The sequence below is a fragment of the Mchenga conophoros genome, linkage group LG1, assembly GCF_057382185.1.
Source record: "Mchenga conophoros isolate Kocher_MC1m ecotype Shallow Benthic linkage group LG1, M_conophoros_male_GT1.1, whole genome shotgun sequence".
Lineage (NCBI taxonomy): Eukaryota > Metazoa > Chordata > Actinopteri > Cichliformes > Cichlidae > Mchenga > Mchenga conophoros.
The window spans coordinates 16,843,362-16,858,385 of record NC_140526.1 but is presented as its reverse complement, the minus strand read 5'-3'; the positions used below and the strand labels follow the sequence as shown (position 1 = coordinate 16,858,385).

The following is a 15,024-nucleotide window of genomic DNA, read 5'->3' as shown; positions in this document are numbered from 1 at the left end:
GAGCAACACCAACGCTTTATTGTGCCCACTTTTGGAAATTTATGTAGTTTAAAAAAGTTAAATGGGTAAAGAGTGCCACTGGAAGCAAGAGTGGCAGTCAGCAGGAAGTAAATCACTGTGCTACACTGAAGTTTGCTCTTCCTGACACCTTACTAAAAACGTATAAATAATCAGAAAGCACACACAAAATACTGGTGCGATACTGGTGTGGGAATCTAACACAAGGATATGGGTGCTAAGCAACAAAACATATTTGGTTATAATCTTTCACATCAAGTAAAGACTCATGAAAAGTACAAATGATGAAAAAATAGTTTTTGTAGCAGCAGTTTTTTCCTTACTTTTACAATACCACAGACTTAATTGTTCTCTGTTGTGTAACTGTCTCTTATTTTTGCATATATTCCCCTTGTTTTGTATATATTTCTCCTGTTTGTTATTTCCTGCTGTTTACACTTTATATATGTCATTCTGGCACAGTTTGGTCGCAGCTTTGTTGTACATGTACAATGACAATAAAGAGCTATTCTATTCTGATCTATTCTATTCGCTGGCTCTCTGGAGGGTCTGATCTCTAGTTTAGGAACTAGCAGACTAAACCTGTCAGACTTAGACAATGCTACTTTTGCATTAATGTATCACTAATAAATATGTAATAGATGGGAACTAATGGAAACTATAATACTATATAGTCAAATTAAATCAATCCACTGTTTTTTATTTAGATATATTTAAAACTTGTGTTTTTATTTATTTGTTTATTTTTGCTTCTAATATTCTGATACTAGTACTCAAAAAAGTACTAAGAAAGGATTAAGTAACCTGCTACAAGAAACAGAAAGAAAAGGAGAGCATGATACCAATTCCTGTCTCCTAGTAAGTCGACCTCATTGGAAAAATAGATGAAATCACTTCTCCTGACACAACAAAGATGGATGCATCCCCTGTGTCCTTGCATATATACAACATTTCTGTGTGTGTGTGTGTGTGTGTGTGTGTGTGTGTGTGTGTGTGTGTGTGTGTGTGTGTGTGTGTGTGTGTGTGTGTGTGTTTAAATATGTTTGACCAAATGTGTAATGCAATGCCATCTAAACAACGTGGTCACAGCATCTGCATCAGCACACAAAACCACGGCAGATTGTAGGGTACTTACAGACAGCGTTTTTGTGACTGGAGTCTTTGCTGGGCATCATTTTTACCCCTCTAGACTTCAGCTCGATTGCTTTCTTCACTGTGGGAAGGAAATTAGCAGTTATTCATTTAATTATACATCACATTTTTTAAAGATTTAATTGTTTGTCTTTTTTGCAGAACACTAATTATTTTAGGGGGTTGCCATTTGGTGCACCTATGCGTGCAATCCAAGAAATGCTTCTCACCCCCTTGCACTTACAAATCCACAACAAATTTATAATTAGAACAGGAAACAGCAAAAGAAACTGAAGGAAACAGAAAAGTGAGGACAAAGGGGAAAAGGGGGCAGCAAAAGAGATGAGCAGCATTAAAATTTATTCAATCTATTTTATCCTAAGTGGCAGCACTGCCGAGAATAACAGGAAAATCTGTGCTACAACTAAACTGCATTCCACTGAGAAACAGAGATGGCATAAAAAGCACATCTCTCTCCCGATCCCTCTCGCTCACGCAGACACACACAGGCACAGGAAATAGTAGACGCACCAATGACTTGAGAAAAGAAAAATAGCTGAGGAAGACAGAGACAGCGACAAAACAGATGAAGACAAGTCAGGAAGCAAGATATGCAGGAAGACAGACCAGTCTTGGATCACTGTGCTTTGTGTTGGGAGCAGCCAATTAAATCTGATCCATCATATGGAAACTGAAATTCACCTTAATATACTCATTAAGCGACATAACTGATCAGTCAGGCAGGAAAATCCCATCTAGTCCAATGAGTTGATTTAAAGCACTTTTTATAATAATAATAATAATAATAATAACAACAACAACTAATGTAACTAATGTGTGGGATCGTTTGTAAATGTGTTCGAAACAGCATAATTTTCAAACACACAGTGATGCATACACACACTACATACAAGTAATTATAAGTATAACACAGTGGTAAAAACTACAGAGACATAAAAGGTGTGTCTGAAAGAGTAATACCTTGATACTGAGCACTGAATCCTTTTCTTCTGTGATTGCTGTCGGAGGTGAAATGTATCCGAACCCAGTTCTTATTTGAAATCACTGGCGAAGGCAGAGTTGTACCAGTCAGCCTGGAAGTAAGCAAACAAGAACTTTATTAAGAACAAAACATAAACTGAACATGATTGATGCAGACAAATACCAAACCTAAGACGTAAGGATATTCTAATATTCATAGCGCTGTGCTCCTTACTGTGTCGTACGACGCTGTGGACAGTACAGCACAACATCACAAGGCAGTCATTTGAAACACAGAGTCCATCTACAGTGAATTTTGCTTTATTTTGTCGATGTGAAATATATTTCTACTTTTCTCTAGTGGCAAGTATAGCAACATGCTGAATATTAGATAGAGGTTTACACCCTCCTTCAGAGATAAATTATGTTTATCACAACAGTCTGTTATAGCAAGAGCAAGAAAAAAATGCACAATGTAATTGTTGGAAGAAAGTGCTGATCTCTAATTACAAATTACCAGCATGATCAGCTACTGTGAAAAATGTAGCAAAATGCCTATTGACAAACAACTGTAAATATGTAAGATATGCAAGGCAGAGCACAGAGGTGCAGAAAAACTACTGGATCTATGTTTCATGTGAAAATATGAAAATGTGCCAGTGTAGAGAGAAGTTTCTAGTGAGTTCAAGGTATAATTTTTGAGTCCCTTTGATTTGTCCTCCATGGTACAAAGGCTGGCTATAATTTAAAGAGGTTTTTGCAAAAAGGCAATTTGTTCCACTGGTTTGGAAATGCAGATGTGGGAAGTGAATGATATTATCCATTCCCATTATGATCAACCCTCACCAAAAGCATAATGTGTGCACTTGTACTGGTCACAGTCCTACTTCAGTGTCTAAGTGGTTTCCATTGAGGGAAGTACTTGCTGAAAAAAAAAAATACATTTGCAAAAAAAAACAAAAAAGCTGTAAAATTTGTTATAAAAATTCATCAGCAAAAAAAATAAGAAAAAGCAACTTTGTTAACTGAAAAACAAGACTTATCTATTTTGTAAAGTTGACTGAATTAGGATATAATGCTTAGTGACTTTGAAAAAAAAGTCCTGATTTCATAAGAGCTGGGCTAGAAACTATCTGAGTTTCACACACAATCACAATAAACACCAAACCCTACAGGGGAAAGTTAAGTAAAAGAGGGGGCTGTTGATAGTAAAGCAGAAGAAAAAAGAAATAACTTCACACATTTTTTAACCATCCCTACTAAGAGGATAAGTCAGTACCCTATGGTAAGTCTTACATCAGATTTAGCTTCTGTTACTTTTCTTTACCAACGGCAACCAACACGGCGTTAAAAAGAATAAAACAAAAAGTACGGAAAAAACGATGCACACAGAGAAGCGAGGAAATGATGTAGGAGATGCTGCCTGGAAGCTCATGTTCTATCAACCTCTCTAGAGCAACAAGCGCCACACTTACTGCCCTTTAATAATGCCGCAGTTACACTGAGTAGACTAGAGAGAGCAAGTTACAAATACTCATGAAGAAAACGAGGGAATAAACTATAAAAAATTAAAAAGAAAAATGTAATTAGAGAGCTTCTTAGAGAACCTCATTGATTTGATTCTTTGATTAGATTTGATACTGTCAATAAAGCTGGGTTATCAACTAAAAAATCTGAGGGAAAAAAAGAAGAAAATCTGTAAGAGGATAAAAAAAAACCCTGCCAATGTATCTACCCCGAGGCGATATAACACTATAGTACACACAGTGAAAAGCTCCAGTACTGTAGTGTGATGTGTCATCTCTCAGAGAGTCAACTAGCAGTCTTTATCAGTGAGAGCATTTAAATATAAATGTCTTGTCGTGTGGCACATTAACACAAAAAATATAGTGCATGATATGAAAACTAGACTAAAAAGGATGGGGCTCCCTACAAACATCAACAAAGGATATATAGGCTTGTTATTGCAGTATTTATTTTGTGTTTCAAAACTTCAGCGAACCTTTACAATGATTTCAAGAGAATGTGCAATTTTATCTCAGCCTAGCCTGGCAGAAGATGTTCTCAGACAACCTGTATGATGTAAAAAAAAAAAAAAAGAAAAAAGGAAAGGTCTATATGATGAAACAGCTTATAGTTACATAAGGATACAGTGCTAGACTGTGCTGTTTTCTCTTTGACTAAAGTCAGATTCAATCAAAAACTTACCACAGAGGAACATTTTTTATACAAAGTTCACTAAAGAGAAAGTAAGCAATGCTCCATTATGGCTGTACTTATATATATTACTAATACATTATATATGAGTACATTATATCACTCTATTAATGTATAATATCAATCTCTCTCTATATATATGTGTGCTTTCCTAACTATCTTAAACAGAGGAAAGAAACATGAAGCAACATTTACATTTTATCCAGTTTTTATAGCTAAGTGCTAGAGTGCTATATTAAGTTATGTTATTTTGTTACTAATGCACCGCTGCATAAGAAGCAAAGGTGGAAAGTAACAAAGCACAACTAAAATACTCAACACTCAAATAAATATATACTTAAAGTAAAGTAATACATACTCAAGTAAAGTACAGATACCTGCATTTTCAGGTGATTGCACTTTACCGTGAGTTACTGTTGCCGCCCTGTAAACTCGAAGCATTCTGGCCATTCTCCTCTGACCTCTGGCATCAACAAGCATTTTCACCGGGAGAATTGCCACTCACCGGATATTTTCTCCTTTTCAGACTATTATCTGTTACCCCTAGAAACGGTTGTGTGGGAAAATCCCAGCAGATCAGCAGTTTCTGAAATGCTCACGCCAGCCCGACTGGAACCAAGAACCATACAATGTTTGAAGTCATTCAAATGACCTTTCTTTCTGATTCTCATGATTGGGTTAGATACACGATATGGACAAATGCACCAGACCAGCTACACACTACAGGAGTTGCTTGGCCTGTGAAAACCATTGCTTCCAGTGCACAGTTTTCTTTGCAGATGTTAATACCAGAGGAAGTGTGGAACTCTGGAAAGCAGTTACTGAATCAGCTGCACTGAGATGACTTTCCTGTCCCCATGCCCATATGTGGTCTGCCACAAGTGAGCTCTTTAGAAGGACCAATGATTTCATGGCTAGGTGCTTTATATTATACCCCTATGGCAATAGACCTGAGAAGACCTGAATTCAAAGATTAAGAGGTGTGGTCCAATGCGTTAGTACATTAATAACCAGCTGAAGTGCATTTATGTGTGTGTCGACATTTTAGAAAAGTAAGTATTCTGAATAAGCCTTGAAGACCTAAAAGTTGTAATTAAAAGGTTCTCATGCACTCCAGATATTATAGGGCTTACAATCTTGTTTATATACAGAGTTTAATTTAATACAGGGTAGTAAATTCTTATATGTCTCGAAAATAAAGAGAGGTGGGGGAAATGTTAAGAAGAGAAAGAAAAAAATGCATGATATGCTGCCTCTCTTCCATTATTCATGCGTACTGGCGTCCTGCCTGACACTGGAGTGAGAGTGAGACAAGGGGTCAGAGAGGAGACAGAACAAGGGATGTGGGAGATGAGAGTGAACTAAAAAGAAAGGTAGAAAAGGAGGAGAAGCAAATGAAAAGAGAGATTCCCTTAATCTTTCAAAAACAAGCATGCTTGACAAAAAAGGAAACAGGAGAAGAAGAGAGGAGAGACGTGAAGGATAGGTGGAACAGGAGGTTTTTCCACAGAAGAATAAACGCAAGTGAAAGAGAGCTTAAAAGAAAGACACGAGCAAAGAAGAAATAATCGGAAGGAAAAACACTGAAGAGGAGGTGAGAGCGAGAAAGTCACTTAAATGAACAGGAAGAGAAGGATTAGACTAGTCGCTTTGAGAGGTCAAAGTGATAAAGGGAGAGAGAAAGAGTCAAGCCTAAATGAGGTTGGGCAATACTAATACGAGATTGCAAAGAGTGGAGATGAATGAGAAAGAAAGTGATGCTGGAAAGGAAAATGAGAGGAGGGATGGAAAGAGCAAAAATAAATAAAAAATAAAATCACATAAAGAATTAAGCTGTGAGGATAAAACAAAGATGAACATGTCAGGGAAGAGAGAGAGAGGAATGTTTACAAAACTCAAGAAATATGAAAGATGAAAACACTGGAGAGGGGAAAAGAGAAAAGGAGATGTTTGACAGGCCAGGGGGGGGAGAAGGGAACAGAAGACGTGAGGCCAAGTCATGCAGCAGAGAGGAGATGGACAAGTAAACCAAGACCAGCAGAGAGCTATTTGTGGGAATATTCTAGCACTTTTCTATTGTTAGGGCAACTAGCCTTTTTGTGATACGAAGATAAACACAGACGCACAACTTTATACTACTGGGGCACCAATGTTTTGGCACCTACTTATCTGACTGGCTGCTTGAATTGCTGCAAATACATATTTTTAACCTTACTGCATTGTTGCACTTACTGCAAATCCCTGTGGATGTGTGCATCTGTAAAATGGCAAAAAGCCACAGTAAAAATAAATTATTGTATACAGGTCACAAGTGTAAAGCACATCATCCACAACAGATAGCTGTTTATTCCCACTCCTTAGTGCAAAACCTGGCTACAATGCTACTTTAAATGTCACACTCACCCTTTTTACACTGATACACACAGAGACACACACCGGCAGTCCCACAGACAGTAAACATAATTTAAAATGTAAATGTAATAACAGGACAAGTGATGTGTCACAAAGTGGAGAAAAAGAGAGTAAGAGGAGGACTGGCAGTTGCACGAAGGGGAACGAGGGAGAAGCAGCGGGAAAGGATCAGAAAGCAGCAGATCTAAACGGAGGAGAAATGAGATGTAACAGAGGGACATGAGAGCAGAACAAATAGGAAGAAAGACAACATTTGGAGAAAAAATATCTAGCCTCTTTCTTTGGCAGTCATTGAATGTGTCATGAAAAGGCTCTGAGGATGGACAAGGTTCATCTACAGATGCTGCAGGCTGGTTGTGGTGCTCTTTGAACTTCCAGATAAGTATAGAGGCCAGAGGGTCAGTTCAAATGATCAAGGACTTGCACACCAAAGCATTACTATGATAGACCACCGAGGTCAAGCTGCTACAAAAGAATCTAATGTTGAATGTCATGTGTATGAAGAGCAACTTGGGGACTGTCTCAGTCGCAGAAAAACGAATGAGCATTTTACCGACTTGATTATTATTAAACACTACTTTTTCAAAATCCTCATGCAAATTCTTGAGTTTTCAACACTGAGGAAAATCAGTGTCATTACTGTAGTGACCAAGATAGAACTAAATTTAATAAACTGTTCTTGAAAACATGACACTTGAACTTATTGTAAACACTTATAAATAAGGACTCATTAAGTTACAGATCGCCAACATTGTTTCTCTTAGCATCGAAAGACAGAGGCAGAGGATGAGAGCTGGGCAAAAGGAGCACAGGGGAAGAGGGAAATGAAAGAATAGCCAGACAGAGAGCTAAGAGTGCAGAGAAAGAAAAAAATAAAGGCAAGCATGAAAAAGAGTGAAAGGTGGAGGCAATGGGATGAGAAGAGGGGTTAAGAGCTGCAGAAGACCTGCAGTAAACCTTCATTAAAATGATCAACAAAGCTCATTTCGTATAATCAGAGAAAGAAAAAATACATTCAGATCTGAAGATAACAGTAGTTACACTGTCACAGATAACAGTCTATATTTCATAAAAAACATTAAGCTGAGTATTTACGTAACCAGTGGCTGGTAAAAGAAGAGTAACAATATGAAACCAAGTATGGAAAACAACAGAAATGTATATGATTTTTAAATACATCGTGAATATTTAAGCATCACCAGGTGCATGGACACCTCATGCCTGGACTACTTATCCAAAGGCCTCTGTAACTCCATATCCAGTTTTCCAGTATTCTTAAACAATACTATAAAGATTCCCTCCAATAGGACTGTAGACGACGGCAAGGCTGGAATATGTGCACAGGGACTTCACAACACTTCTTTGCATCTATTTTTACTTCTATATTGACTAGAGACTAACTTTTACCTGGTGGACGTGACATAAAACTTTAAACTGGATCAGCTCATGTTTTACACAGACAGGTGATTTGTGCACTGTGTCCAGCACGCTCTCCCAAAGTTCCTCTGAGATCTCCTCTCACAGATTATCGGAGAAAAAGAAAATGTATGAAGATTTATGACATCCCTTTCACTGTCTTTAAAAGTACATCCACAGATATATCAGCGTGTAATACAGGAAACTGAGGAAATCTACTGCCGACAACACTGCTGATTGGGTAATCTTGCTTTTACAGTATGGTTAGCTCGTATTTTTTTTTCTTTCTCTGTGGTCTATATAGTTCAAGTTATGACAACATTAGAATTAAAACGTGCTTCAGTTATAAAATAAAACTTCAACTTAATTCTCCAGTAAAGTGTAGTACCTCCCACAGATGGGCCTGAAGTAATCAATTCTCAATGAACTGAAACCATTTGCTACATGAATCTGTACCTTTTATATGATGTCTTTAGGCAACTATTTTTTTGTTACATTTCTATAATATGTCCTTACACTGCCTAATTTTAGGACCTGACTCCCAGAAATTGCCTTTTCCCCACAAAGGTCATTAAACCTTCAAGATCATGAATAGGTTTGCAATTTCAGAGCACTCACATTTTTGGGCTTACGCTTGTAAGAGGCTGAAGTCATTTTTCATGCTCCTGTTTCACCAAACCAGAGGCGTATTAGGTTTGGCGCTTCTGAATTGATCAAAGGGATTTCTAGTCAAAGTAGTATAAACAAAATCACTGACATTTCTCCATCTGTAGTCAAGGATGGATAGCAAAGTCATAGGGTAACAAAGCTGGTAGGTTATTCGAATAATAAACATGATAAACCACTTTCTGCCATTATATGTTTTTATTTTTTTGTGCTGTACTATTATTTTTATAGTATCTGAATTTAAATTAAAAAAATTGAGAGGTTTATACAGATTATTATCAGCATGGAGTTCTCTGAATGTTTCACATTTAACTAATATGCATCTGCTACTGATGCCAGTCCATTAGGAGTTACACCTTAGTTACACCTACTGTAGGAGTAGTCTAAGCTTGGAAAGAAAAGCGTCTGGACTTCTTTAAGTTGCTTGAAGACGTTTCACCTGTTATCCGAGAAGCTCCCTCAGTTCTAAGGTCAAATGGTGGAGAGTCCCAGATTTCAGAATCAGAATCAGAATCAGAATGGGGTTTATTGCCAAATGTTGAGCAGGTTTACAACATTAGGAAATTGCTGCGGTGCTTCAGTGCAAACATAGTGTCATAAATAGCACTTAAATAGACATGGAAAAAAATAAAAGTAGGGATAAGAATTAAAAGTGCTACGTGGGAAGATATGTGCATGAGATATACATGAGATATATACATGAGAATAAGAATTAAGAGTGCTACGTTGAAAGATATATACATGAGTGCAGGTGGTGATCAGTGCCAAACATGGAATGATGCAGTGAACACAGCGTAGGGTCATGTGTTAGTGGTGGGAACAGTCATATGGTTATTGTTCATGTGTCCAACAGCAGAGGGGAAGAAACTGTTCTTATGGCGAGAGGTTCTGGTGCGCTCGCTCTGTGGTAGAGTATCACTTCCTGTTCCTGCTCAAACACAGTGGTGTTTCTGAGTAGCTTATTTGCTTAGCGATTTAATTAACAACTTTTAAATACATTCTTCTTTCATAGTATAATCTTCACGTGCTTCCTCCGAAGCACACTTTCTGTGTACTCACTACCTAATTTATAGCCAAAGTATTCACTCACTGTCTCTGTACTGTCTCGCTAGCCTAGCTTAGCTCGTAGCCGACTCATTAGCACCATGGCTACTTCACCTGTCCCTCCTGCACTTTCTTGCTCATTGTGTCAGATGTTTAGTTACTCCTCGGCCTCCTTTAGCAGTAATGATATCTGTAACAAATGTAGCATATTTGCAGCTCTGGAGGCCAGGATTACTGAATTGGAGACTCGGCTTCGCACCCTTCATTCACCCGCAGCTAGCCAGGCCCCTGTAGCTGGTGCAGCCGAAAATAGCGTAGGCCCCGCTAGCTGTTCCCCGGCAGGTCCCAAGCAGCTGGGGAATCAGGGCGGCTGGGTCACGGTGAGGAGGAAGCATAGTCCTAAACAGAAGCCCCAGGTACACCACCAACCCGTTCATGTGTCTAACCGTTTTTCCCCACTCGGCGACACACCCGCCGGGGGTCAAACTCTGGTAATTGGCGATTCTGTTCTCAGACATGTGAAGCTAGAGACACCGGCAACCATAGTCAATTGTCTTCCAGGGGCCAGAGCAGGCGACATTGAAGGAAATTTAAAACTGCTGGCTAAGGGTAAACGTAAATTTAGTAAAATCATAATTCACGTCGGCAGTAATGACACCCGGTTACGCCAATCGGAGGTCACTAAAATCAATATTGAATCGGTGTGCAACTTTGCCAAAACAATGTCGGACTCTGTAGTTTTTTCTCTGGTCCCCTCCCCAATCAGACCAGGAGTGACATGTTTAGCCGCATGTTCTCCTTAAATTGCTGGCTGTCTGAGTGGTGTCCCAGAAACGATGTGGGCTTCATAGATAATTGGCAAACCTTCTGGAGGAAACCTGGTCTTGTTAGGAGAGACGGCATCCATCCCACTTTGGATGGAGCAGCTCTCATTTCTAGAAATATGGACAAATTTATTAAACCCCCCAAAATATGACTATCCAGAGTTGGGACCAGGAAGCAGAGTTGCAGTCTTACACGCTTCTCTGCAGCTTCTCTCCTCCTGCTACCCCCCCAAAAACCCATCTCCATAGAGACTGTGTCAGCTTCCAAAAAGACAAAAAACAAACTAAAAACCAGCAACAAACAACTTAAACATAAACAATCACAAAGAAAGAACAATACAGTATCCACATCTGAACCAAAGAGTAAAACAGTGAAATGTGGATTATTAAATATTAGGTCTCTCTCCTCCAAGTCTCTGTTAGTACATGACTTAATAATTGATCAACAAATTGATTTACTCTGCCTTACAGAAACCTGGTTGCAGCAGGATGATTATGTTAGTTTAAATGAATCAACACCCCCGAGCCATTCTAACTACCAGAAATCTCGAAGCACAGGCCGAGGGGGCGGTGTGGCAGCAATTTTTCACACCAGCCTATTAATTAATGAAAGACCAAGACAGACTTTTAATTCATTTGAAAGCCTGATGCTTAACATTGTCCACCCCAGCTGTGAAACTCAGAAACCAGTCTTACTTGTTATCATCTATCGTCCACCTGGGCCTTACACAGAGTTTCTGTCTGATTTCTCAGACTTTATATCTAATTTAGTTCTGAGCTCAGATAAAATAATTATTGTGGGTGATTTTAACATCCATGTAGATGCTAAAAATGACAGCCTCAACATGGCATTTAATCTGTTATTAGACTCAATTGGTTTCTCTCAAAATGTAAAAGAACCCACCCACCACTTTAATCACACTCTAGATCTTGTTTTAACATATGGCATCGAACCTGAACATTTAACAGTGTTTCCTGAAAACCCTCTCCTGTCTGATCATTTCCTGATAACATTTACTTTTACAATAATTGATTACACAGCGGTGAAGAGTAGACTTTATCAAAGTAGATGTCTTTCTGAAAGCACTGTAACTAAGTTTAAGAATATAATCCACCCACTGTTATCATCTCCAATGCCCTGTACCAACACAGAGCAAAGCAGCTATCTGAACGCTACCCCAACAGAGGTCGATTATCTTGTTAATAATTTCACCTCCTCACTACGTACGACTCTGGATACTGTAGCTCCTGTGAAAACTAAGGCCTCAAATCAGAAGTACCTGACTCCGTGGTATAATTCTGAAACACGTACCCTAAAGCAGATGACTCGTAATCTGGAGAGGAAATGGCGTGTCACAAATCTAGAGGATCATCATTTAGCCTGGAGAAATAGTTTGCTGCTTTATAAGAAAGCCCTCCGCAAAGCCAGAACATCTTACTATTCATCACTGATTGAAGAAAATAAGAACAACCCTAGGTTTCTCTTCAGCACTGTAGCCAGGCTGACAAAAAGTCAGAGCTCTTTTGAGCCAACCATCCCTTTAACGTTAACTAGTAATGACTTCATGAACTTCTTCACAAATAAAATTTTTATCATTAGAGAAAAAATTACCAATAATCATCCCACAGATGTAATATTATCTACAGCTACTCTTAGTACCATTGATATTAAGTTAGACTCTTTTTCTCCAATTGATCTTTCTGAGTTAACTTCAATAATTACTTCCTCCAAACCATCAACGTGTCTTTTAGACCCCATTCCTACAAAACTGCTCAAAGAAGTCCTGCCATTAATTAATTCTTCGATCTTAAATATGATCAACCTATCTCTAATAATCGGCTATGTACCACAGGCCTTCAAGCTGGCTGTAGTTAAACCTTTACTCAAAAAGCCATCTCTAGACCCAGCAGTCTTAGCTAATTATAGGCCAATCTCCAACCTTCCTTTCATATCAAAAATCCTTGAAAGAGTAGTTGTCAAACAGCTAACAGATCATCTGCAGAGGAATGGTTTATTTGAAGAGTTTCAGTCAGGTTTCAGAGCTCAGCACAGCACAGAAACAGCTTTAGTGAAGGTTACAAATGATCTTCTTATGGCCTCTGACAGTGGACTCATCTCTGTGCTTGTCCTGCTAGACCTCAGTGCAGCGTTCGATACTGTTGATCATAATATCCTATTAGAGCGATTAGAACATGCTGTAGGTATTACAAGTACTGCGCTGCAGTGGTTTGTATCATATCTATCTAATAGACTCCAATTCGTGCATGTAAATGGAGAGTCCTCTTCACACACTGAGGTTAATTATGGAGTTCCACAGGGTTCAGTGCTAGGACCAATTCTGTTTACATTATACATGCTTCCCTTAGGCAGTATCATTAGAAGACATAGCATACATTTTCACTGCTATGCAGATGACACCCAGCTCTATCTGTCCATGAAGCCAGATAACACACACCAATTAGTTAAACTGCAGGAATGTCTTAAAGACATAAAGACCTGGATGGCCGCTAACTTTCTGCTTCTTAATTCAGATAAAACTGAGGTTATTGTACTCGGCCCTGAAAATCTTAGAAATATGGTATCTAATCAGATTCTTACTCTGGATGGCATTACCTTGGCCTCCAGTAACGCGGTGAGGAACCTTGGAGTCATTTTTGACCAGGACATGTCCTTCAACGCACATATTAAACAAATATGTAAGACTGCTTTCTTCCATTTGCGCAACATCTCTAAAATTAGAAATATCCTGTCTCAGAGTGACGCTGAAAAACTAGTTCATGCATTTATTACTTCCAGGCTGGACTACTGTAATTCATTATTATCAGGATGTCCAAAAAACTCACTGAAAAGCCTTCAGCTAATCCAAAATGCTGCAGCAAGAGTCCTGACAGGGACTAGAAAGAGAGAGCATATTTCTCCTGTTTTGGCTTCCCTTCATTGGCTTCCTGTTAAATCCAGAATTGAATTCAAAATCCTGCTCCTCACATACAAGGTCTTAAATAATCAGGCCCCATCTTATCTTAATGACCTTGTAGTACCATATCACCCTATTAGAGCGCTCCGCTCTCGCTCTGCAGGCCTACTTGTTGTTCCTAGAGTATTTAAAAGTAGAATGGGAGGGAGAGCCTTCAGTTTTCAGGCCCCTCTTCTGTGGAACCAGCTTCCAGTTTGGATTCGGGAGACAGACACTATCTCTACTTTTAAGATTAGGCTTAAAACTTTCCTTTTTTCTAAAGCATATAGTTAGGGCTGGACCAGGTGACCCTGAATCCTCCCTTTGTTATGCTGCAATAGATGTAGGCTGCCGGGGGATTCCCATGATGCATTGAGTTTTTCCTTTCCAGTCACCTTTCTCACTCACTATGTATTAATAGACCTCTCTGCATTGAATCATATCTGTTATTAACCTCTGTCTCTCTTCCACAGCATGTCTTTATCCTGTCTTCCTTCTCTCACCCCAACCGGTCGCAGCAGATGGCCGCCCCTCCCTGAGCCTGGTTCTGCCGGAGGTTTCTTCCTGTTAAAAGGGAGTTTTTCCTTCCCACTGTCGCCAAAGTGCTTGCTCATAGGGGGTCATATGATTGTTGGGTTTTTCTCTGTATCTATGAAGCGCCTTGAGGCGACTTTTGTTGTGATTTGGCGCTATATAAATAAAATTGAATTGAATTGAATTGAATTGAATGGACCGGAGCCTCCTGCCTGAGGGGAGCAGGTCAAACAGACTGTGTCCAGGGTGAGAAGGGTCAGCTGAGATCCGAGCTGCACGCCGCAATGTCCTGGAGGTGTACAGGTCCTGCAAAGATGGGAGTCTGCAGCCAATCACCTTCTCAGCAGAGCGCACAACACGCTGCAGTCTCTGTTTGTCCCTGATAGTGGCTCCAGCGTACCACACGGTGATGGAGGAGGTGAGGATGGACTCGATGATTGCAGTGTAGAACTGCATCATCGTCCGTGTTGGCAGGTTGAATTTCTTCAGCTGCCTCAGGAAGTACATCCTCTGCTGGGCTTTCTTGATGACGGAGGTGATGGTGGGCTCCCACTTCAGGTCCTGGGTGATGGTGGTACCCAGGAAGCGGAATGAGTCCACAGAGGTGATGGGGGTGTCAGTCAGGATGATGGGGGGGAGTGGGGCTGTGTGCTTCCTGAAGTCCACAATAATCTCCACTGTCTTCTGGGCATTCAGCACCAGGTTGTTGTGGCTGCACCAGGACACCAGACGTTCAACCTCCCTCCTGTAGGCAGACTCGTCCCCGTCCGAGATGAGTCCAATAACGGTGGTGTCATCTGCAAACTTGATTAGCTTGACAGACTGGT

The 15,024-nt window shown here is 39.6% G+C and overlaps 1 protein-coding gene across 2 annotated transcripts in view; it reads right to left on the bottom strand.

Moving 5' to 3' along the window:
* LOC146583171 (CUB and sushi domain-containing protein 1-like) overlaps positions 1-15,024 on the bottom strand; it is a 456,826-nt gene that overhangs the window by 191,421 nt on the left and 250,381 nt on the right. For both annotated transcript variants that reach the window (XM_085268026.1, XM_085268032.1), the window contains exons 6-7: positions 2,131-2,243; positions 1,154-1,231 (exon numbers count right to left, since the gene is read on the bottom strand). In XM_085268026.1, coding sequence (XP_085124152.1) covers positions 1,154-1,231; positions 2,131-2,243 — 191 coding nt within the window. The remainder of the gene's footprint in view (positions 1-1,153; positions 1,232-2,130; positions 2,244-15,024) is intronic.